Below are 22638 nucleotides of genomic sequence, written 5' to 3'. Positions count from 1 at the left end.
TGCCTTGCCAGGTTAAAGATTAAATGGTAAATTCTGAAGGAGTAACCAAGGGAGTATCCATACAGTCAACCCTTATCACTCTCCCAGCTGAGTGACTTTATTCTGTCTGAGGGAACACCATCCTTTATGAGCCTGGCTGTTAGGAAGGTTATACATTTACCTGAATCAGGATGGTGTGAGGTTGCCATAGTCCTGCTCATTGGCGATTGTTGGTGCTAGGTACAGAATTTAAATGAGCTTCTAATGACAATGTCAAATATTATTTTATAGCAGTGATGGAATGTTGTAACCAGGGGAACTATTTAGTGTGCAATTGTATTGGAAACCTGCTGGCGTCAGGGTTTCTCATAGATGTTTTATAGCATGACTTATGAACTTTCTATACTTAAAACAAAGTTGAGTTTACAGTGATGTCAGTTTGTGTGTGTGGATGAATAGTCTTCTGAACATTATACCTTCTGTTTTTATGTGAAGTTTTTATGGAAAACTTCTGTTAAACCCCTTTCTGCAAGTCACTGCATTTTTTCCCTGTGGAATCCTTATTAGTCTGCTTTTGGGTAATATAGCTTGTAGTTTACAGATGTACTGTGTTTTTACTTCTGCACTGGTAGAGTTATTCTTTCTATTGATATGTTGTGTTTGTCAGGTTATTACTTTGAAGCATAAACTTTTTACTGTTACCACTTGCAGATTTACTATTTGGATGAATGCAATTATATTTTGAATACTTTTGTATAGCATTCTTTGGAGTTCACTGGCACTACTCATGTCAATAAATATTATAAATGTTTTTGGGATGTGATCTGCAAAGGTAGAATTAGAGAAATGGGAAAATAAATGAAGAAATTCAACTTCTTGCCATAATTTAAGCAATTTTCTGATATTTAAATTGGGAAAAATATCCTCCAACATTTCAAGAGATATCTAAGTAATGTTGCATTTGATGTATTATCAATGTACCTTAGTAGTGATCAGCTGTATATTTATTTATATGCAGATTGTGCATTTATGAATTAGGTAGTGTTGTTTCCTTAGTGTGACAAACTGTCTCCTGCCAATATTACTGTACAGTTCTGCTTTTTTTTTCTCCTCACTATATAAATCCTATTAGGCCTGATCTGTCTCTTCCCCCGCCTTAGTGTGCACTAGAACAACATTAGCTTATCTGCCAGACGGAGCCTTAAGTGACATTGCCAAGGGTAAATCCCCTGAAGAGCAGTTCAGGCTACAGCAGCTAACTCATAGTCCGTGTGATCCACTGAATTTAATTAACAGTCCTTTTTTCCCAGAATTACAGGGTTTGAGGAAAAAGTGTAGTTGAAAAAAAAAAAATAGAAGGGTAGAGCAGAAAGTGCTGTTGTTTGCTGTGACTGTTGGTGAATTTTTTAAAAACTTGTTGACTTCTAGATAAGTCAGTGTAGCTTCTTAAAGGATCACCTATGATGATAGACTGAACTTCCTCATACTTTCTTCAGTCTGACAAAACTCCTGGTTCCACCTTAATGATTAACAATCTCAACCTGTCTAAGTAAATATTTGTTATGAGTGATACTGTAATCACTGTGGTGTGGCTGGGTATTACCAAAACCATTTCTTGTTTTGCATGCATACTTTGCTGTCTTGTACCATAAACCCCAGTTCTTGTCAACTTATTATGACATAGTCACTTTCTGATGAACAGTGCCCCTAACAGTATTGGAGTTGCTTATTCGTGGAGTAATGCTACTGCATGTCATGCAATGAGTAGGTGACAGATGGAATCCTAATCATATATCTAAGAACATCTGTTTTGACTTCCTGATTATTTTTTTAATACACTCAAGATACTGTTCTTCAGAGACGAAAGTTTTAACATTTTAAGTTTGTTCTGCTGCTGACAAAAGCAAGTACTTACAACAAGAGGAGCGTTTGTATTACCAGTATCACATGAATCTTGGATTTTTTTGAGGGCAGGGGGGTGGGGAGGGTGTTGAGTTTGTTTGTTGTTGTTTTGTTTGTTTTGAGTTTTTAGCTCTTGATGTGCTCATCCAAAAGTTGACATAAGCAGTTCTTTAGATGAAAACTTAAGCACATCTAAACTTAGAAAGATATTTCTTGCAATGGATTGGAGTTGAACTTCAGTGATCCTAGTGCGTGGTTTCCAGTTCAGAATATTCTCTGATCCTCCCCCAATGGTACTGCCTATCTGATTAATGTTTTGCTTTATTTCTTTGCAGTTTTATGTGCTGAAAGAGTGGGCCAGATGACTAAAACATACAATGACATAGATGCTGTAACACGTCTTCTTGAAGAGGCAAGTACTACATCTGTTTAAGGACCTGTACACAGTGTGACAAAGTAGTACTGAAATTACGTGGTACCACTAATAAACATTGTTGGTAGGTTGTCCTTCAGTGTGGAAGAATAAGGGCTCTAAGTGTATGTACACTTTATCTCATTGGTAAGCTAAATATTCTTTCAAAATAAAGATCATTTGTTTACCTCAGTCAAATGGATTCATTACTTCTGGTTATTTTTCAGTTGAGGCCATGTAACTTGTTTTTGGCCAAATGTTTGCTCTAATGAAGGAGGAGGAGAAGGAATCATCTTAAAATGACACATATTTTTACAGTACATGTAAAACTGAGAGTATCGTTATTGATGGATATATTCTCTTCAGAAAATAATTTAAAAAGCTCACAGACTTCTTTTCATAATAATTTGTTCAGATAATTTCTTTCCAGAGAAGTACATAGGCACAAAATTAGAAAATACCTAGTACTGCATTTGCCTTCTTTCCCTTATGTTTGGTTGATTTGATTGTTGTTTGTGGGGTTTTTATACAATTATTATGGAAATTGGTATTCCTGTAATCCTTAGCACTCAAGAAATGTCAAAAAGCAACTGTCATGGTGCTATGCTTATGTTCAATAAAAATCATGATAAATTGTTGGACTAAAATCAGCTGTATTTCTGCAGTAAACTTAAGCAATGATTTTCTGAAGAATGCTTATGAGTAATTCTTTAGGTGAAAGCTGTTACAATTGTATTATTTCGTGGCTGACTGCAATTTAGTCCTTTATACACAATTGCTTGCTTATTGCAATAGCAGTGTCAAAAAACGATGTCTTTCTAGCCAGTTGGGTGGTCTGTTATTCCTCTAATTCTGCAAGAAAACAAGCATGGGAATGAATGCTCACATCTCCTACCTGTTCTGGATACCCCTCAATGCAGTACAGTCTTGTATTTTGTGCTTTGAGCCAAACCCATTCAAACACCTCTGTACAAATTACCTGTTAAAACTGATGTGTTACCCAAAAGACTTCTCTTGGAATAATTCAACACCTTGTAGTAACAGTCTATTAACTTGTTTGTGCCCTGTTCCCTTCGCCTTGTTTGGCTGAGATTTACTGCATTTGGTCTGTGGCTCCTTCTAGTAATGATGGCAGCATTCTGCCAAACTGTTTCCTCCCCTGAGTCCCTGTAGCCAAATGTCTGTAGGTCCAGGCATCACAGTCACGGGAGCAATACTTGAAGGACTTGCTGAGCCAGTGTTTTAAAGTTTCTTGTGTACTTTCCTACCTGGATATTTGGAAGGGAAAAATAAGGGTGTGTATAACATGTCAAACTTTATTAAAACAAATACTTTCAGTGAGCCTTTTTGTTTTGTTTGACCATCATTTCCAATGCAATTACTCTGTTCATTGGGATAGGTGCACTTACAGCACCTTTCTTTGTTCTCCACACGATGGTTATCATAAGAGATTACAGCCATTTACAGAATTTAACTCCTTCTATTGCTTTCACACATACGAGCGAGAAAAAAAGCAAAAGCCGTCCCTTGTCTGTCCTTCCTGTTTGCAAGCTTCAGGTGCTTGCATTACAACATTGAAAGGTGCAGCATTTGGGAAGATAGGAAAGAGAAGATCTTGAAACAGCATGTGTGCAGATATTTCAGAAATCTGTGCCTATAGCCCTGAAACTAAGGAAAGGAAGTGGCACCAGGCCTGCCTGGGTATGTGGTAAAAATTAGAGCAGGTTTCATCATGAATCTGCTTTCTCATCCTTTTCTAATAATAGTGTAAATGTGTCTTACTTCTCAGTATTATTTTTTTAAATATAGCTGTAATAAATTGGTTCCTCAGCATTGTGTTAGTAAGAGACCTGTCCCCAAACTGAAATTTAGAGCTGAATTGCTAAAAATTGGGTAGGAAGACTGGGGACGTTATTTGAAGAGCCTGGACATGGACTTATATTCCTCAAATTGGAAGTTAAAAAACAATGCTGCTTGATAGTTCCTCCTCTGTGAAGTCAAAACCGCAGCAATATATTTTTTTCCACTCAGTATTTATGAAGTGAGCCAAATTACTGAACAATAAGTTGGCTTAAAATATGTCCAAACATGTTTTGGATAACTTAGTGGCACCTATTGTTCTGAAAGATTGTACATAAGATTACATAAAGATTTTATGGCTTGATAATGCCCGTAGCTTTTAATGCAAATATAAGTCTGACCTTCAGAAACCATTTGGAAAATGCTGGTTGCAGATACAGCATTGATCAGTCACCTCTCTTTTTATTTACTGATTATTATATAATTTTTTTTTCCATTATGAAAGCCTCTTCATTCAAATTCATTGACTTCAAATCCATGTGAACTGTAGCTGTACGTTTTGTAGGCTTTGTTATTAACGTACACATGACAGAAGGTAGCATTTAGTCATAAAATCTGGGTGGTAGTCAGGGGCAGTAAGTAAGCTCCAAACAGTATTTTCACTGACAGGGAGAAAATTCTTCCTCAAATGGTGTTGAACTAAGGGTATACTAGGAGTTAACCACAGCACCATTATACCACTATTAAAAAAAAATCTAGTAGTTAAATAAGAAAATGATAAATAGAAATGCTTAATGAACAGTGCAAAATTTTATGCAGTTTGTCATCCTCTCCCAAGCAGATTACAGTCCCATGTACCAGCTTCTGCAAGGCTGAGACATCCTTATGTACATGTCATCAACAGGATAATCTCCTAGGTTTTTTTTGTACTTGTGGTGAATTGTCAAGACAGGTGATTTCCAGTACTGTGCTCATAGAGGAGGGGGAGGAAGAGGCCAAGCATGACATGAGAGTAACCACTTAATGTAGTTTGGGACATCTGCAAAAAGAAAAGAGTTAGGATTTGTTTTTATACAAAAGCACTAATGGTTGGCATACACAAAAATAGGAGCTGATCGTTCGTTGTGGTGGAACTGGCTTCTACTCCTGCATAGCTCGTTGCCTTTTATTTGTAGGTGGACCAAGTGGAAACTGAAGAATGCTTTGAGAGAGGGTCAGTCATTTCTGAATAATGCTGTTGTATGCAAGATACGGTATGCACGATATGCATACAATATATGTGAGAGTAGAAAAGGAAAATCAGCAAAACCCCCCGAACAAATAAACCCACACAGAAGGAAAAACTCTTTTTATTGTTAAGTGCTTGTTTCTTCCATTTCAAGGCAATTTTACCCTCCCTCTGATCCTTTGGTAATTAAAAAAATATAAATTGAAGTTGGCTTTCTGTTCTTAATGCTTCACAGAAAGAACGGGACTTAGAATTAGCTGCTCGGATTGGCCAGTCACTGTTAAAGAAGAATAAATCACTAACAGAAAGAAATGATTTCCTGGAGGAGCAAGTAGAACACATCAGAGAAGAGGTAAGATTTTTGTGCCTGAATGCTGTATATGCAGTGATGTGGGGAATTTCCTTCTAGCTTCACCTTGTCCATGCATTTGGCTGTGGGCAACCTGCTCCTGTGTCTGACCACCCTCCCTGCAAAAAATGACTTCCTTATATCTAGTCTAAATCTGCTCTCCTTTGGTTTAAAACCATTGCACTTTATCCTATCACACCAGACCTTGCTAAAAGGTCTGTTCCCATCTCCCTTATAAACCCCCTTGAAAGCACTGAAAGGCAATATGGTCTCCCTAGAGCATTATCTTCTCCATGCTGAACAACCCCAACACTCTCAGCCATCTCTTATAGGAGAAGGAATATTTTTGTGGCCCTCCTCTAGACCTGCTTGAACAGCTCCATGTCTGTCTTATCCTGAGGACTCCAGAGCTGGGTGCTCACCAGAGAACAGCTGAGGAGGGAAATCACCTCCCTCAACTTGTTGGCCATGCTACTTTTGATGCATTCCAGGGGATGATTGACTTTTTGGGCTGGGAGTGCACACATTGGTGTGATCAATAAAACACACCAGAAGGCTTATATCATTTCAAGTAGCACCTGTGCTTTAAAACAGGTCTTTAGCTGTAAGTACAACTGTCGTTAAACTCCAACTTAATAAATGAGCTAGGAGTCAATGTCATTTCTCCTATTCTGAGGCAGTAGCCTTGCTTTTTGAATCCCACCTGTATGTGATTTTGAGCAAGACAGAGAGCAAGAGAACGATGAACCACAGTGGAGTAAAAAGTTTTAAAATGGTTCATAATTAACACTGCTCAGGGGTGTGAGATGTTGCATTATGAACATCTCACATAAAGGATAAAGTGCAGATGGAGTGATCAGTGATGTGTGATAAATGGTGGTGGAGCACACACAATGAAATAATATCCTTTGATGTGGCCCCCCCCCATTTTTGGCATAGAAAACTAGTTCTGTTTTCTCCCAAAGGAGTGCTGTTGCTTGCTGCCCAAGTCCCATCATGAGGCAGACCAATTTATTTGTGTGTTGGTCAGTATGACATGCACTAGGTATGTGCAAGGTGACTGAGCAGGACTGTGCATTGATATCATCCATCCAGAGTGGAAAATTTGATTGTAGAAGGTTGAGGACAGGGACAGGCTGCCTCTGTCCACATCTGTTTTTGTTTAGAGGGACTGAGGAGCAGCATTAGGAAATGTGCCACCAAAAATAAGCCTCTTACCAGGTGGTTTGGTATGTTGGCCATATGTTCTGTCAACACCCCTCTTTCACACTGTTATTTTGATTCCTTCAGAAACTGATGCTTTTGAGGCAGAGCTCATCAGACTTTAAAGTCATGACACTTCTGTGTATTGAAAATCTGCCTTTAATAGGTTGCAGATTTTCTATTAAAACTGAATTTTGAATATTTGAACAGAACAGTTATAACTAAGACAACTGTCTTTAAGGGAAAAGATAAGAGAAACAAAATTAATTGATACTTCTAAAATTCTGTAAAAATTGCCTAAAAATGTTTTTTCTGGGAGATTTGTGTTTTCTGTTATACAGGGACAAATTATTTCTGATGTGTGGTGTAAAATTAAGGTTTTATTGGTATATGTATCACAGCATGAATTATTTAGCTTTATATCCTGTATTTGTCTCATGGCAAGAATAATTTAGCTTTATATCTCTTTGACCTTTGTCATGACAAAACCTTCTGTCTATTCCATTAAGCAGGCAGAGTTTTCCCTTTGTGCTGGCAACATGCCACGTTGATAGATACACGTTGAAGTTATAAAGACCTGTTCAAAGTGCATCAGATTCTTGGGTTTGTCTTTTGAGCTTGTGTTCTTAGGCACTGCTAAGTTCAAGAAGGGGCTGTGATCATGTTCAGTAAAAACTGTTGTAACTGAGATTTTTTGTTGTACTAGAGGAGAAAAGGTGAGTGGACTGAAGCAAGCCCTTTAGTGTGGGCACAGACACTTCAGTCTCAGCTTACTGTTTCACTACTATATTCTAGAAGCATAAACATACTGAGAAAAGTTCTTAATTGTGAAGTATTTTGCTTTACAGAGATGGGTGTCTGCTTTTTCAGCAGCAGAGTGTAGTTCCCCGGTTACAGTGTGTCTATCTGCTGCTCAGTAAGAATGCTGCAGCTCCATGTTCCTTTTCTCTGAGATGGTGCTGCCTACATTTCGGTATTGTCTTCTTTGACATTAGAGCTCAATATCAAAGAAAAGTAAACTGTAAATCTGCACAATGTGAATTGTATTCAGGATGGAGTAGCTCACTAGCTTTTAGCTTCTCCTAATCTTTCTAAATTGCCTAGTTTCTACTTCTTTTTCCTCTATGTATTTTGGCCTATGTTTCTGAAGCTAAAATGGCAGCACTTCCAATGCAGTCAGTCCTCAAATAACACCACCTCAAACCTGTGTTAACCTCTGGATAATGCAGCCCTCTAGACGTGTTATTCAAGTTCCAGGTCACCTGTCAGGGTTTGTGTTTTGATGATCACAGGTTCCAAAGTCCAGGTTTGATTTTGTTCTGTGTAAAGTGAGAGGAAAGGACAAAGTTTAATTATAATCTGGAACAATGGCTTAAAAAATGGAAATTGCTTTTGGTCTATTAAGAGTAGAAGGTAATGTTGTAAAGACAGAAATGCTCTTTGACTTGGTACTTGTATGTGTGCTTTTTGCATACAGTATAACAGGGTGTCTTTCTTTTGAGTAATTCTAACATGTTAAGTACTTAGTTGCTGTCAGGAAAAGCAAGTCAGCTCTACTCTTGAAACAGTTGTTCATGATTCAGTAAATATTGATTCTTTGAATTAGGTTCCAGGTCTTTAAACTGTTGTTCTCTGGGTGAAGATAGTTTTATCTTCTAATTAAATTATTTTAAGATAGGTACAGCTATTTCATTAATTAGTTCTGAAGCTGAGTAAAGCTGTCAGGCCAGCAGAGGCAATTAGAAGCCTGAAGAGATGAGCTATCACCATGCTTGATTTGTGGATGTCGTGGGCCTTGTCCCATGCACAGCGAGGGCTCAGTCCCTATTGCTGGATAACAATACCAAGATTGTGCAACAGTAACGTGGCAGCCTTAGCTCCAGAGGACACATGTGGTAGTGGCTTGTGAAAATGTAGAACAGGCTATTTCTGTTCATAAAACAAATTCAGTGTTTTGCAGTGTGAAAATATGTACTGGGTCAGTTTGGGATGCTGATAATACTCTTCACCAGCCTACCTGGTGCTGTGCTTTGGACTTAGGACTAAACCAGTGTTGATAACAATGTTTTGGCTATTGCCGAGTGATGCTTGCACAGCATCCACCAGGTTCTTTTCTTTTTCCTTTGTGCCCCTGCCAGCCTCCCCAGCTTTTTTTTTTTTTTTCCTCTTCACTCTGTCCACCATCTGCACAAGATGCGGGGAAGCTGACCCAAACTGACCAAAGGGATGTTATATACCATATATTATTATGTTCAACAATAGAAGGTCAGGGAAAGGAGGAAGAATCTGGGATATTCATGGTTATGGTGTTTGTCTTCACAAGGGACAGTTCTGTGTGCCAAGGTCCCACTTTCCAGTAAGTGGCTGAACATGCACCTACTGATAGAAAACGGTGAATAAATTCCTTATTTTACTTTGCTTGCATGGGAAGCTTTGCTTCACTTATTAAACTGTCTCAGCAAGAAGTTTTTATTGCTCCCGAGCTTCTGAGTCTCTCCTTCATCCTATGGGGATTATGGGGCAGACAGTGTGCTCAGCAGGTGGGTGCTTAGCTGCTCACCAAAGTTAACACACCACAAAATGCTGCATCGTAGGGAGGGGTTGCTGGAAGTTACTGTGAGTGTTTCACAGTTTCACAGCCTGATTGAGATTGGAAATGAGCTTTGGAGGTCATCTTGTCCAAACCTGCTTCTCAAGCAGGACCCCCTGCAGTCCATTGCTGAGGACCATGTCCAGATGGTGTTTGACTATCTCCAAGGATGGAGACCCCATAAGCTCTCTGGACAACCTGTGCCAGTGCTCAGTCACCCTCACAATTAAACAGTTGCACCCGATGTTTGGGAGGAACCACCCATGTTTCAGTTTATGCCTATTGTTTCAGGTCCTGTTCCATTAAAAGATCAACCTTTCTGACTGTTCGCCCTTTTGGAGTTTGGAATGCTCAGAAATGGCAGTAACAATAGTATCCTCAGTCTTTTTAATTCATAGAAAAAAAAACAGTAGCAAGAGCTGGAGATGATCTAGTGTACACCCACAGGCAGCATCTGAATTCTTGCTTCTTAAAGAGGCTGAGTTATAATGTGCCGAAGGGAAGTAAATCGTTATTTTTGGTTCAGCATTTTCGCTCTTCCTGAAATGGAGAAAGCAAGCCTCCAAAAATTAATGCACAAATTTTGTTTAATAGCTTTCTAAAATGTGGTTGGATGGGGATGGTTTTTTCCCCCTTGCTATTTAGAACCCATGTCTCAGGAGGACTTGGTGCCTTAGCACTTCTCATTATTCAGAACAGTCATAGTTAAGTAAATGACCTTGTTTGCCTCAAATTCTGAACAATTCAAGTGCTTTTTTGGATTGCATCTGCTCTTTTGTTCGATGAAAATGGAGTTCAAATCTATGTAATTGATATTCTCTGTTTTTTTTCCTAATAATAACTACAAAGAAAAGTATGCTTACAATATGAAAAGCAGAAGTTTATTAAAAAGAAACATACTGTGCATTTTTTACATGGGAAAGTGCAAACTGAGGGCCAAGTCTTGCAGTGCAAGTGGAAGGGAATGGATGTGTCTGATCAGTTATGCTGTCTGTAGTTGTGCAAGGCAAATAAAAGTAATCTCCTGCTGCTGCCATCTTAAGTCACAGCTGTGAAGTTGTGTAAATGCTACTGTCTAATTGGGCTTTTAACCCTTTTCTTGGAGAATTGCAATATAAAGTAACAAAGATTACATTTGTAGACTTCACAATTACAAGGAATCTTAATCACCTACGTTGGATGTTTCATTAATTTTTCATGTATGTATATGCTAAGTATGGGAATCCCACAAACTACTTTACTGGAGCAAAAAAATCCCGGAAACTGACTGCAACCTTCACTGTTGGAACAGCCTCAGAACAGCAGCCTCCCACTCTGTGGTGGTGTTCTGCAGCTCAACCCGCACTTGAGTCACAATTGTACCCTTACTACATAAGCATATCAGTAATTTTATGTAAAGCCTTTTGGAGAGGAGGAAATGTCAGCCTTTGAGGCCTGCAAGGTCAGCATCCATGCCAGAAGGTGACAGTCATCACACAAAATGAATAAATGCAATGTTTGGCTTGAGTGTGCCACATTAATTTCTTGCTGTATCATTGCAATATATCCATTACTGTGCATGTGAATCTAGACTAATGCAACAGTGAGTCAGGATTGCTCATCTTAAAGAAGGTAAAAAATAAACATGTCTAATAGCAGTGAATAATTGTATATTTGGACCAGTAAAAAATCATTTAGTGGCTACTTTAAAAGGTACACTTTCCCTTCTTTCTAAGAAATAAAAGAAATGGTTCTGGTCTGTTTCAGTCTTTCACTCTTGATTTAGTCCCAGATGATGCCTGGAGAGTGAATAACAGGCTAATTTGTGGTGAGTTTGCTTAAAAATGTGTCTGGAAAATCAGCTTACTGATCTGGGAGCTGTTTCTTTGTGTAGGTTTCTCAGCTGCGGCATGAGCTGTCCATGAAAGATGAACTGCTCCAGTTCTACACCAGTGCTGCTGAAGAGAGCGAACCGGAGTCCGTCTGTTCCACCCCGTAAGTTAGTCAATCTGCAGCGCTGAACTGTCATCTGTTGGATGATTTCCTGACTTTGAAAAGTGGTAAAATTGCCCCTGTATTGGCTGGTACTATAAATGGGCCTAGAATTTGGTGCAAGGTCCAGCTGGAAGGATTTGCACTGAGCCAGCTGGCTATCCAGGTGCCTACAGGAGCCAGGAGGGGAGAGTACACAGGGAGGCTGCTGGCACGATGCTGCAGCTTTCAGAGGAACTGGGTCACTGTTGTGCTGGGTCAGCTGTGGGTCTCACTGACAGCAGCCCAGTGCACCACACACATTTGCATGTGCTAGGACATGCTACATGAGTGACCTTTGTGCTTGAAGGACCTCTGAAGGCACTATGGAAAAATTCCAAACCAAGGGAAAGAAATAAAGCATGGCTTACAGCATGGGTTCCAGGCACTTAGCTTGCTGAACAGCATTGCAGGCTCTGAGGAGCTGTCTGCCCTTGCAGAGTTATTGCTGCATTCTGATGGAGCATGTGCAGCATTAATCAGGAGCTACTGGATTGCTCCCTCTAGTAACATGGTTTCTTTTCTCATAGCCTTGGCTGAACAACTTTTCCATAGGAAATGTGCAAAATAATAAATAACATTTTTAAATGTTCTCTTATGAAATTCACTGCAAATTTATTGCTGCCCAAAAGTAATGGCATGAATAAGCTCATAATAATAAGTATTTCATGTGGCTCTGTTTGCTTTTGGGGCCTGTGTTCAGTCTGTGCTTCTGTAAGATTGGCCATAATATATGTAAAAATTATTTTAAATTGTCGCTTTTTCCTACAAGGCTGAAGAGGAATGAATCTTCTTCCTCCGTCCAGAACTACTTTCATTTGGACTCTCTTCAAAAGAAACTCAAGGACCTTGAAGAGGAAAATGTTGTGCTTAGATCTGAGGTGAAATTGCTCTCTTTGTTTTGATTAATATAGTTGTTCGTCTAAATGCCAGAACACAGGTATTGAGAAGCTTGTATTAAAAGCTGAGAGTCTAACTAAGACTGTAATTCTACATATAACATGGTGATTGTTTAATCACCATCCTTTATCCTTTTAAATGAAGGAAAGGCTGAAATGTGGAAGCTACACAGAATCACAGAATTTTTAGGTTGGAAAACAGTTCTAATCTCATCGAGGCCAACCTTTGACCAATCAATACCTTATCAACTAGACCAGAGCCCTGAGTATGATGTCCAGTCCTTTCTTGAACACCTCCTGGCACAGTGACTCCAGCCCAGTCCAATGTCCTATCACATTTCCTGTGAAGAAATTCTTCCCAAATGAAGCTACATGCAAAGCAGTAAGAATGTGCAGGAACATGGGCAGATTTTGGAGTCCAGGATTGCATTTTGAAACAGGTTGTAAAGGGCTGACCTGGCAGATATATGTGACTTGAGCTGCAGATCTCAAGGCTGGCATAGTCTCTGATACCAATTCAGTGTTTGTCAAAATGCAATTTTCTAGCCTAAATTTGCATTACATTTCTTCATTTTGTGTTTCAAGTCAAGGCAGTTAATATTTTAAATTGAATGTGCTTTTCTTCTCTTTATTTCTTATAATATTCTGTTTGTTTCACAGATGACACAGTTTTTTAAAGTTTAATAATTGAATATGAAGTGAATAATTTCATATTTTCAATCCAACTTTTAAACATGGGAGCGTGTTACCACTTTGCAAACATGTAGCAGAGTATAGCAGGAGAGATACTTTTGGTCTAAGAGTGAATATATGACAACAGAATGTTACTACCATTTTCCACTGCAAATGCAGGGCCCATTGTAAATAGGTAGTGCCACATCTTTGCACAAGACACCAGGTAATGGAGACTGCTATGCTCTTAAGAGAGAAGGTACACAAGGAAGATGAGCAATAGATGGTCTGAGAATAATGAGCATTAGAACTGAGAGAGCCACTGCATCAGGAGCTCTGGAGTAGGAAACCCCATGCAGCACTGCCTTCCCATCCAGGGAGATGAAGTCTGTGCCAGCAAGACACAGGGTGAAGCCAAATCTGAAACCTGTGAGCTGTGCAGTTCTCTGTAGATGCAGTCCCTGGGTGTCTGTGCATGCCCCCAGCTTTGGGAATAGATTACAGACCCACCGAGGTGGTGCCAGACAGAACCAGCTGGCTGCAGCCATGCTGCTCTTGGCACTCCCAGAGTCAGAGTGGAAAAGACAAACCAGGCAAGGAGGTTGCATTAAGGTTTTTCATGGGTTACAGTGCCAGAACTTTTCAAATAGGATCAAATAGCATGTTTTTAAATACCTGAATGTTTAATTTAGTTATTTAAACCAAGCATTTATTTAGTTTTTGATGATACCTAGCTTTGCTCAGTGACTGGATCAAGTTCTGCATGCTAGTATGTCCAAGCTTTTCTTTTTGTATTCTTTTGTATGTCCAAGCCTTTCTTTTTCTTTTTACTTTTAGTGCAAAATACACAAGTGACATCTAGTGGGGATATGGTGATAATGATGCAAGTTTCTCCATACAGTAATGTCTCAGCTGAATGTTCACCTGGCCTCTTTTTCCAGAACATGTGGGAGGACAGGCAAAAACTGTAGTTTCTCACTGTCTTCCTGAAGGAGTGATTAGAATAGCTTGTCTTTCTGAAGCAGATGGAAGTGCAACAACAGACTGGCAAAGAACAAATGTGCTAATGTAGCATATTTGATGTGGATTTCTTGAACAGGCCTGTCAGCTGAAGACTGAAACAATTACTTATGAAGAGAAAGAACAACAACTTGTCAATGACTGTGTAAAAGAGCTAAGTATGTGCCTACTTCTTTATACTTTTTTGAGATAGGTCAGTAAAAATCTGAAACAGATCAGTCAGTCATGTTTTTCTGTGGTAATTATTTTCCTTTTACAAATGGTTATGAGGAGAAAACTTCTGGGCTGAAATTTCACAGCAGAAAATGTTGGCTGAAAGCTAAATTTTTCTCATTTAAAAATAGTTTTGCATTGAAAGTATTCGGTCTTCTTTGCAGCATGAGCACTTGATGCCTTTCTGGTTGTGTCCTACTGTGTTTTTCAAAAATACCTAACTGTGAATTGGGAGTAGGATTCTGCTGAAGCAAGTGATGTTCCAAAACAACATCTTTATGCTTACTTTTCTGATTTTGGGTTTGTGATGTTAATTGTAATTACTTATCTTAAAGGGGATGCAAACATCCAGATTGCCAATATCTCTGAAGAGCTAGCAAAGAAAACTGAAGATGCTGCCCGGCAGCAAGAAGAAATCACTCATCTTCTCTCTCAGATAGTTGACCTGCAGAAAAAGGCAAAAGCTGTAAGCAATCCAGTTGAGAGACTACTGTTGTTATTTGCTACTAATGTAACTGGAGGACAGATTAAAATCCTCTCTGTACTAGAGCCTTGAGGAAATATTCCACCTTCCTTATGTGGATGACCTTGTTTGGTGTTTAATATCTGGAATACTTGACTAGAAAGCATCAATTTATTAAAAGATGCATAGATGGTTTCTTAAATGCAATAGTTTCAATTATTTTAAATATTAGATACAAAACTGCTCTGAGTTATGTTCGTGAGACAAGAATGTCAGTGCAAGTATTTCAGTGGGCACATACTTGTTTGGAGGTTCTTTTAGCAAGGTGCATTCTAATGCTGTGTGTTCTTGTGTTAACATTATAAACGTTTTTAAGCTAATGTGTAGATTAATATTTCTGTGGAGGAGAGGTGAGAAAAGTTACAATGTTCCTACTGTAGTATATGATACAAATATCACAGGACAAAACATCACAGTATTTCTAACATTATTTCACATGTTTTAGTGTGCAGTTGAAAATGAGGAACTTGTCCAGCATCTGGGAGCAGCTAAAGATGCCCAGAGACAGCTCACAGCAGAGGTGAGTACATTACTTAGTAATACAATAATTTAGTAGCTGAGCAATGACTGTTCACTTTGCCATGAGAGGTTCAGTCTGAGTTGGATCAGAAATATTAAATAGTTTTGCCTGTGTATATGGAATGAAGGAAAATTTCTGGTCCTAGTAGAGTTCAAACCCTTTTCTTTCCTATTCTCTGCTCCTTCAAGTGACACATGTTTTGAAACACAGACTTATGGGCTGTACAGGAACACCTTTAGAGGTTGACTTCTCTAGGCTGGTAATTTCTGCCTATTTTAACTAGTGAGATAAATGGAAGAGCTCATTGATGCTCTGTTTGTTCAGTGTATAAACATAAGGCCATCCAGTATTTCGGGTTGTCTTATGGGTGCTACATTTGCATGAAAAAAAATGGACAAGATGGAATTAATAGAGCTTGATCCCTTTGGGATGTGTTTTGCACTTGCACTACTTGGTAATGAAGGTGGGAATGGCCAGAGAAGCTTTTCTAGTTGGTGGACCTTTTGTATCTGTGGTGCTCAACAAAGGTTGGGCTCATGCCTCGCCATTGCTTTCTTAGGAAAGAAAATGAACTGGATCTCTTTTTCTAAACCAAATAGCTTATTTTTATGCAAGTTGTAGGAATGTGGTGTTTCAGACTTCTGCCCCTTTGCCAAACTTAGTTGAAGTGGCTGATGAACCCAGAAGCTGTGAGGGCACACAGACATCTGTAGACAGGGTGATTATATAAGGTGTGTTTCCTGAGAAAGCTAAAAATAAGTCTTAGACTGTTGAAAGCTATACGTGTATATGTATGTTTGCATGGAAGTCCTGGCTTTAAAATTCCTAAGTCCTTTGGACCATTGTAGAATGTCTTGTCCTCAGAGACCATGGTGTTTGCCACTGTGGTCATCATGGCAGTGATTAAGCACTAAACCAGATCAGACTAAAGATACTTTTTTAGCTCTGTATCTTCTCCTTGACAATGTCTTCACATGGAAGGAAAGGAAAGAAATGGAGCAAAGAGTTCCTTCCACATTGTTACCCTCCCTGCCTGCCTTCCCATCACTAATCCATGTTATTAATGATCCTCCAGTGATACTCAGTTGTTGGAGATCGATTCCTTTAAAGTGGGATATTCTTCCCAACACCATTATTGCTTACCAGTATTAAAAATATTAGCAGGACTTTTGTGGTAATAGCGCACCCCATAAGGTCTTGGGCTGTTTTCTGTATGTTACAGTTGCGAGAGCTGGAAGACAAGTATGCAGAGTGCATGGAAATGCTTCATGAGGCTCAAGAAGAGCTGAAAAACCTTAGGAACAAGACAATGCCAAATGCTATATCACGTCGGTACCACTCCCTTGGTCTCTTCCCTATGGTAAGCAGATCTAAGGGAAAACCTGCACACGCCAAGCAAAGGAAGTGTGTTTGCATCTGGCTCACAGCTTCAGGGATAGGATGCTGGGTCTGAGATAAGCATGGGTGAAATCTGTATTTGCATAGTTTTAAAGGCTACCTGAGCAATCAGTTTTGCAAATGTGGTTCTGAAACAGTGGTGCTGTGCAGCTCTGCCTGCAGCTGTATGTGCTTATACTGTGAAACCTGGTTAACAGGTTAAGCATTAACAGGTTCTTACACACTTCTGTACATCTTTGTTAGGCATCTCCTGTACTGTGGAGGCTGATGTTCATTAGGACCTTGCTGTTTGTCTTCAATATCCTTGGAGATAAAACTTCTTAATAACATAACTATGGTTTCCAGACCTGGCATCTTTCTCATAATTTATAATATACATTTTAATTCTTCAGTCTAAACCTCTGAACAGGGTTAAAAGCACAACTTCTTGTTTTATAGTGACTGAAAATTCAGTGGTTCATTAAAAGAATGTTAGTTGTTAATCTGTATTATGGCAACAAGTTATGGTGGTTTCTCTGGTGTTACCAACTTTCTTTACCTGATTTCATGTGATTATGACATTTAAAACTCAGGAAATAGGCAGTACCCTCAATGAAATGAAAAAAAATGAGTGGATAAGAATGTGTGCAGTGACTTGCTCTGCTTGCCTGAAAGTAGTTAGACATTGCCTCTAGAGTAGTTAGATTACTTCTGAAGGCGATGGTATCAGTGGCTTCTTTTGAAATACATTAATGTAATCATGCAGCAAAATCTGGCCTGCCTTGTCTTACTGCTGAAGAACACATTTGATTTGTGCTCACAAGTAAATTGCCAACAAAGGCTTAGCTTGCCTTTTTGTGCTCCCTTCTGAGACTGAATGCCAGCCAAATTAAAGTGCAGACATTTAATAATACAAGTTGTACTTGCAAAAATAATACAAATTGTGCTTGCACAAATACAGCTGAAAGCTGTGAAAAGTATGCTTGTGCTGAGATAGGTTTATATTTTTTGTGTGAAAATGATTTTCAAACATTGAATCATGGGACAAAAGATCATTTGGATTTGTTAATGTTTGATAGTAAGACCCTGCACCCAGCAGTAAAACTTAGTGACCAGCTATGGAAAATTGATGGCCTGTTACCTCTAACCTTATGGAGACAGTATATAGTGCTTTATGCCAAGAATCATGTCGTTTTTGTGGATGGGTGGATAATGCTGTGGGTTTTATGTTTATTCTAAATGAGAACATAAAGAGCAAAACTTTATACATGAAAGGTGAGTGTTACTGAGTATGGAATTCAGTCTGGGTAGTTAGATCATGTTGTTGCCTACAATGCTTTTTTAAGGTTCTTTGGCAGATATTATGTATCATCAGAACGTACATACTGCAGGAAAATGAAGCTAAGCCATATTTTGTCAGTGCTTTAAATACCTACATTAGTTTTCTAGTAATTTTTCATATTTAAACCTTCCTTTTTTCTTCTAGAAACACTCTTCATTATCTATTATTTTGTATAAGTAATTTATTATTTTCTGTCATGCCAACCTATTAATGCTATGATATTTGTTTCTTTTTTGTGCTTATTTTTAACAGGATTCTTTGGCAGCAGAGATAGAAGGGTCAATGAGGAAAGAACTGCATTTGGATGAACCCGACTCTCCTGACTTGGCGTACGACTGAAAAGAATTGGTTCCTAATTGATTGGTTATATCTGAATTTAATTATTTGATGAGAAGAGAAAAAACAGAAAAGAGTTGAGCTAGATATTTAGAAAGAAATATTTCTAGCTGAATGTGAATAATAGAGAGAAAGGAAAACAAATTGCCTAGTTTTTGGGGTGTTTTTATTTTCTCCTAAAGCTGCTAAAAGGAAAACACCTATATACTGGCTTTGCTTTGTCTTGTAAACTTCTTTCCTCGTTGATGAGTGCTGAGAATGAGAAAAGGTTTGTTTTCTTGTGTGTTACCATGCTAGTTTCTTCAGCTACCAGTTAGAGGAGGAGTTCAAGTTCTTGGTGAGTTTTATAACATAACAGGTTGATCTAATCCAGTTTTTACAGGAAGAACATCAGGGCAGTAAGGGATTTGGAATGGTTGGGTACTTAGTGTGATGCCCATTATACCTGTGCTGAAGTTCTGTTGAATTAAACAAGAGAGTAGTTTGAAACAAGTTAAGTGCTTGCGACAGCCCCAAAGCTATAGATAGATACAGCTTGGCAGAAATGGCCTCCCTGATGCCAGTTGCACGTGTACTCCAATAGGTTTATCTCACAGATTTGTACAAAGCATGGATTGTTTAATTTGAAATAAGTTAATCCAGTTTACAGGGTCTGTTACAGAAACAGAGTTTACAAAACAGGACAGTCAGGGAAGGTACAGAAACCTTCTAATTGCATTTACAAAATGCCTGACGCATACATTGACCTTTTCTGAGCCTGAGCCAGGAACTGCAAATGAGGTTTTGACAGAGTGAAATGTTGGTTAGAAAAATGTAAGATCAGAAAGTTGCGAGCATGCTCAAACCCCATAGGATACGTTCATCCTTTCAGTATAATCTAACTTTAAGCTAGTTTAACTTCTTTAGAATATCTTATTTACTTTGCCTGTACCAGAGGAGGATACTTTTTTTTGGTTACGTGACTTGTCTTGGTTTTATTTATTTGTGCAGTGGTAGTAACTGCAAGCTCCATGGGACTATTTATTGATAAATACTCTTAGATTCAGCCTCATAAAGATATACTACTCTAGACCTAGAGCCTCCACACAAAGGGTGCAACTGTTGAGCACCCATGGACAGAAGGAAAGAAATTTAAATGACATTAAATAGCCTAAGGCATGCAGTCACTGTTACAACCTGGTAGTGTTACCTTTCAGATAGAAGGAATGTGCTATCCTTGTGTTCAACCATTGTTGAACTGTAAAATAAAGCAGTGGTGGCATTGCTACAGCATGATGTAGGGTGATTTTATTTTATCAAGAAATTTCTGCTGAAGTGTCATCTGATGTCAGTCTTGAACCAGGTGAATGATGTTTTTTATGGTATAAAGACAATGCTGATAAAGAATAAACTGTAGAAGTAGGTCAAATATTAGGTTTCCAGCCTTGACAGCCTCTCTCTCAAGTCCTGGTCCATTATATTTCTGGGATATTTTTCCTTTTTTTTAAGTACTGTTTAAGGGGACTGGAAGTTGGGTTCAGAGAGAAGAGATACAGGACTTGCTTGCATGGAGATACTCAGGAGAGTAAATTCAAACTCTCTTTTAAAATGGATTAGTCAGTTTATAGTTAAGAGTTGAATGGAGATCAATTCTGGTTTTTAAAATGTCATTTTTACATAGTGACTTTATGGCACTTTTAGCTGATGTACTGAAATGCTCTTTCACTTATTTTTTGTTAATATTTGAAAGGGTCCGTGCACATGATTGTCACGTGTTCTGTCAAAAATATCCTAAGGTTATGGAAGAATTATGTTGATGGATTGAATGTAATGGCCAGACTGTAGCTAGTATGGGACCTAATGCATGCTACTTTACAGAACTATATATAAAACCAAAGTGTTTGATAGACGTGTGAATAGGAAGGGCTGTTAATAAGCTGTTACCTGTTTCTCTGTTCCCTCTCATGGTAATAAGTTATTGAGTGATTATTAACTGTGTGTGTGTGTTTTACAGCCATCAGAAGCGGGTCTTTGAGACGGTGAGAAATGTCAATCAAGTTGTCAAGCAGAGATCCATGACTCCGTCACCAATGAATATCCCAGGCTCTAACCAGTCCTCTGCTATGAACTCAGTCATTTCTAGCTGTGTCAGCACTCCACGTTCCAGTTTCTATGGGGGAGACATCTCTAACATTATGATAGACAACAAGACCAATAGCATCATCTTAGAGACAGAGTCCTCGGACAACGGGTCAGTACCAGAGCACTGGAATTTGCTTTTGCTTTCTTTCTGACATAAAGGTAGTGTTCCTGTTTTCCTCCTTTTGTCTTTTGTAGTGCAGTAATCACAGTGGCATACGTCCTCAAAATCTATGTTGTGCTTATAGTTTTTGGGCACTCAAGTTTATTTAAAAAATAAAGCTTTTAGAAAGTACTGTGTATTGATCAGTGTCTGCAACTCAGACCCGTTCTGAGATGCAACATCACCAGATGATGTAAAACCACCCTTTGTTTTTATGTGTCAACACTTAAAAATAATTACATTTTCACCATGTTACATAAATGCCAGGGAATTCTGATTCCAGATGCAGCTACAGTTAATTGTTTTGATCCTAAAACTGAATAAAGTATGCATCTGTAGGTTACCTAATATGAAAACTTACAAATAAAACTAATCGGAACTTTGCTTTTTTAGCTACTTGTCTCTTCCCCCAGTACAGCTCCACACTATATGCTGTATATACTTTTCATTAAAATGGCTTCATTTTTCAAAACAATATATGTTTGTCAGTATAATATACTCTTGTGACTCACTGTTGTGTTCTTACAGCATTGGCCCCTTAACATGGGGCCTGCTTACCTGAGTTTACATAACTGTGAGAGACACACAACAAGTAGACAACTCTCACCTCTTTGTAGGAGGAAGCTCTTAAGTAAAGTGCAGGTTTCCAGGCAGGAACTAGGACTCAAAATTTTTACTATGGAAGAGAAACAAAATACTGGTATTTGCCTTTGAGCTCTTCAGATGAGGAGCAAGTTGTTCCCAGACACAGTAATGTAAAGGTATTGGTGAGTGTCTCAAAACTGTCATATGGAAGTCTAAAACATTTCTAAGAATGTGTTTTTTCCCTCCCACCTTTTTTTTTTTTTTTTTATTTTTCTGTGTCCCCCTTTATGTTTTAGAAATGAAGACAGGATGAAGAAGCCTGGAACTCCAGGGACTCCAGGCTCCAGTGACCTAGAGACTGCCCTGCGTAGGCTCTCCCTCAGGCGCGAGAATTACCTCTCAGAGCGCAAGTTCTTTGAGGAGGAGCAGGAAAGGAAGTTGCGGGAACTGGCAGAAAAGGGAGAGCTCCACAGTGGTTCCGTTACCCCCACAGAGAGCATCATGTCACTGGGAACTCACTCCAGATTTTCAGAATTCACTGGATATTCAGGAATGTCTATCAGCAGTCGCTCCTACCTGCCAGAAAAGCTTCAGATTGTGAAACCACTAGAAGGTGATAACAAAGGGCCTCGGCCTTTATCTGTTGTTATTAGTGACTCTTTGTGGTCCCTAATCCATCACCAGAAAGCAGGAAATCTTTGCAATACATATTCTTTTTACTTTAGAGACAGTACTCCACGCTGTTGGTTTGAGATCTTCTAACTAATATATTCTTCCACAAGCCTTAAAAGTGTTAGGAAACAATCCCAGCCAAAGCAGTAAAATCAATATTACAGGCCACACGTGCACATCATCAGTGCAGCTTTGCATCCAACCTAAATGTTACCATTTCATAATTGGAAAAGGAAGGTGGATAAGTCTATGAAATCTAAACAGCAAGAGTTCTGTAAATTAGTATCTGGAAAGGCTGTTACCTACTTCAGTTAGTCCAGTTGGTCTAATAAGACTGTTACAGTGATTCAAAATTATCCCTGGACTTGATGGGTTGTTTGAGTGGTCACATGATTCAGTATGGCTTTGTGTTTCATGTGGGAAATAGGTGGGGATTTTTAAAGTCAAATTTCCTTCATACATTGTCTCAGAAAAAGGCAAGATAGAGATAGATGATAGTCAGGGCTAGAGCTGTATTTCAAAGTTCATTTCAGTAGACTCTTTTAAAAAAAGCCGTTAAAGCAAATGTAGTATAGTCTGCCTGGCTTTCTTCAGTTGTTTCAAGTTGTAGCTGGAAGTTAGTTGAGTCAATTCCTTCAGGTTTTAAACCAACTTAAGTTTCCCTATAGTACTTCACAGATACACTAGGTAACATCACTTAGCTTTGGCCTCTGTCTCTCTCTCTC

The 22638-nt window shown here is 38.8% G+C and overlaps 1 protein-coding gene across 5 annotated transcripts in view; it reads left to right on the top strand.

The window, feature by feature from the left end:
* TRAK1 (trafficking kinesin protein 1) overlaps positions 1 to 22638 on the top strand; it is a 125928-nt gene that overhangs the window by 83850 nt on the left and 19440 nt on the right. For all 5 annotated transcript variants that reach the window (XM_036378789.2, XM_036378788.2, XM_054517245.1 and 2 more), the window contains 11 exons: positions 2217 to 2293; positions 5557 to 5673; positions 11337 to 11437; positions 12246 to 12354; positions 14144 to 14222; positions 14613 to 14743; positions 15246 to 15320; positions 16543 to 16680; positions 18292 to 18368; positions 20369 to 20605; positions 21538 to 21854. In XM_036378789.2, coding sequence (XP_036234682.1) covers positions 2243 to 2293; positions 5557 to 5673; positions 11337 to 11437; positions 12246 to 12354; positions 14144 to 14222; positions 14613 to 14743; positions 15246 to 15320; positions 16543 to 16680; positions 18292 to 18368; positions 20369 to 20605; positions 21538 to 21854 — 1432 coding nt within the window. In that variant the 5' untranslated portion in view covers positions 2217 to 2242. The remainder of the gene's footprint in view (positions 1 to 2216; positions 2294 to 5556; positions 5674 to 11336; positions 11438 to 12245; positions 12355 to 14143; positions 14223 to 14612; positions 14744 to 15245; positions 15321 to 16542; positions 16681 to 18291; positions 18369 to 20368; positions 20606 to 21537; positions 21855 to 22638) is intronic.

Source organism: Molothrus ater, chromosome 1 (assembly GCF_012460135.2).
Source record: "Molothrus ater isolate BHLD 08-10-18 breed brown headed cowbird chromosome 1, BPBGC_Mater_1.1, whole genome shotgun sequence".
In the NCBI taxonomy this organism is placed as follows: Eukaryota; Metazoa; Chordata; class Aves; order Passeriformes; family Icteridae; genus Molothrus; species Molothrus ater.
This window is presented reverse-complemented; position numbering and strand designations above follow the sequence as displayed.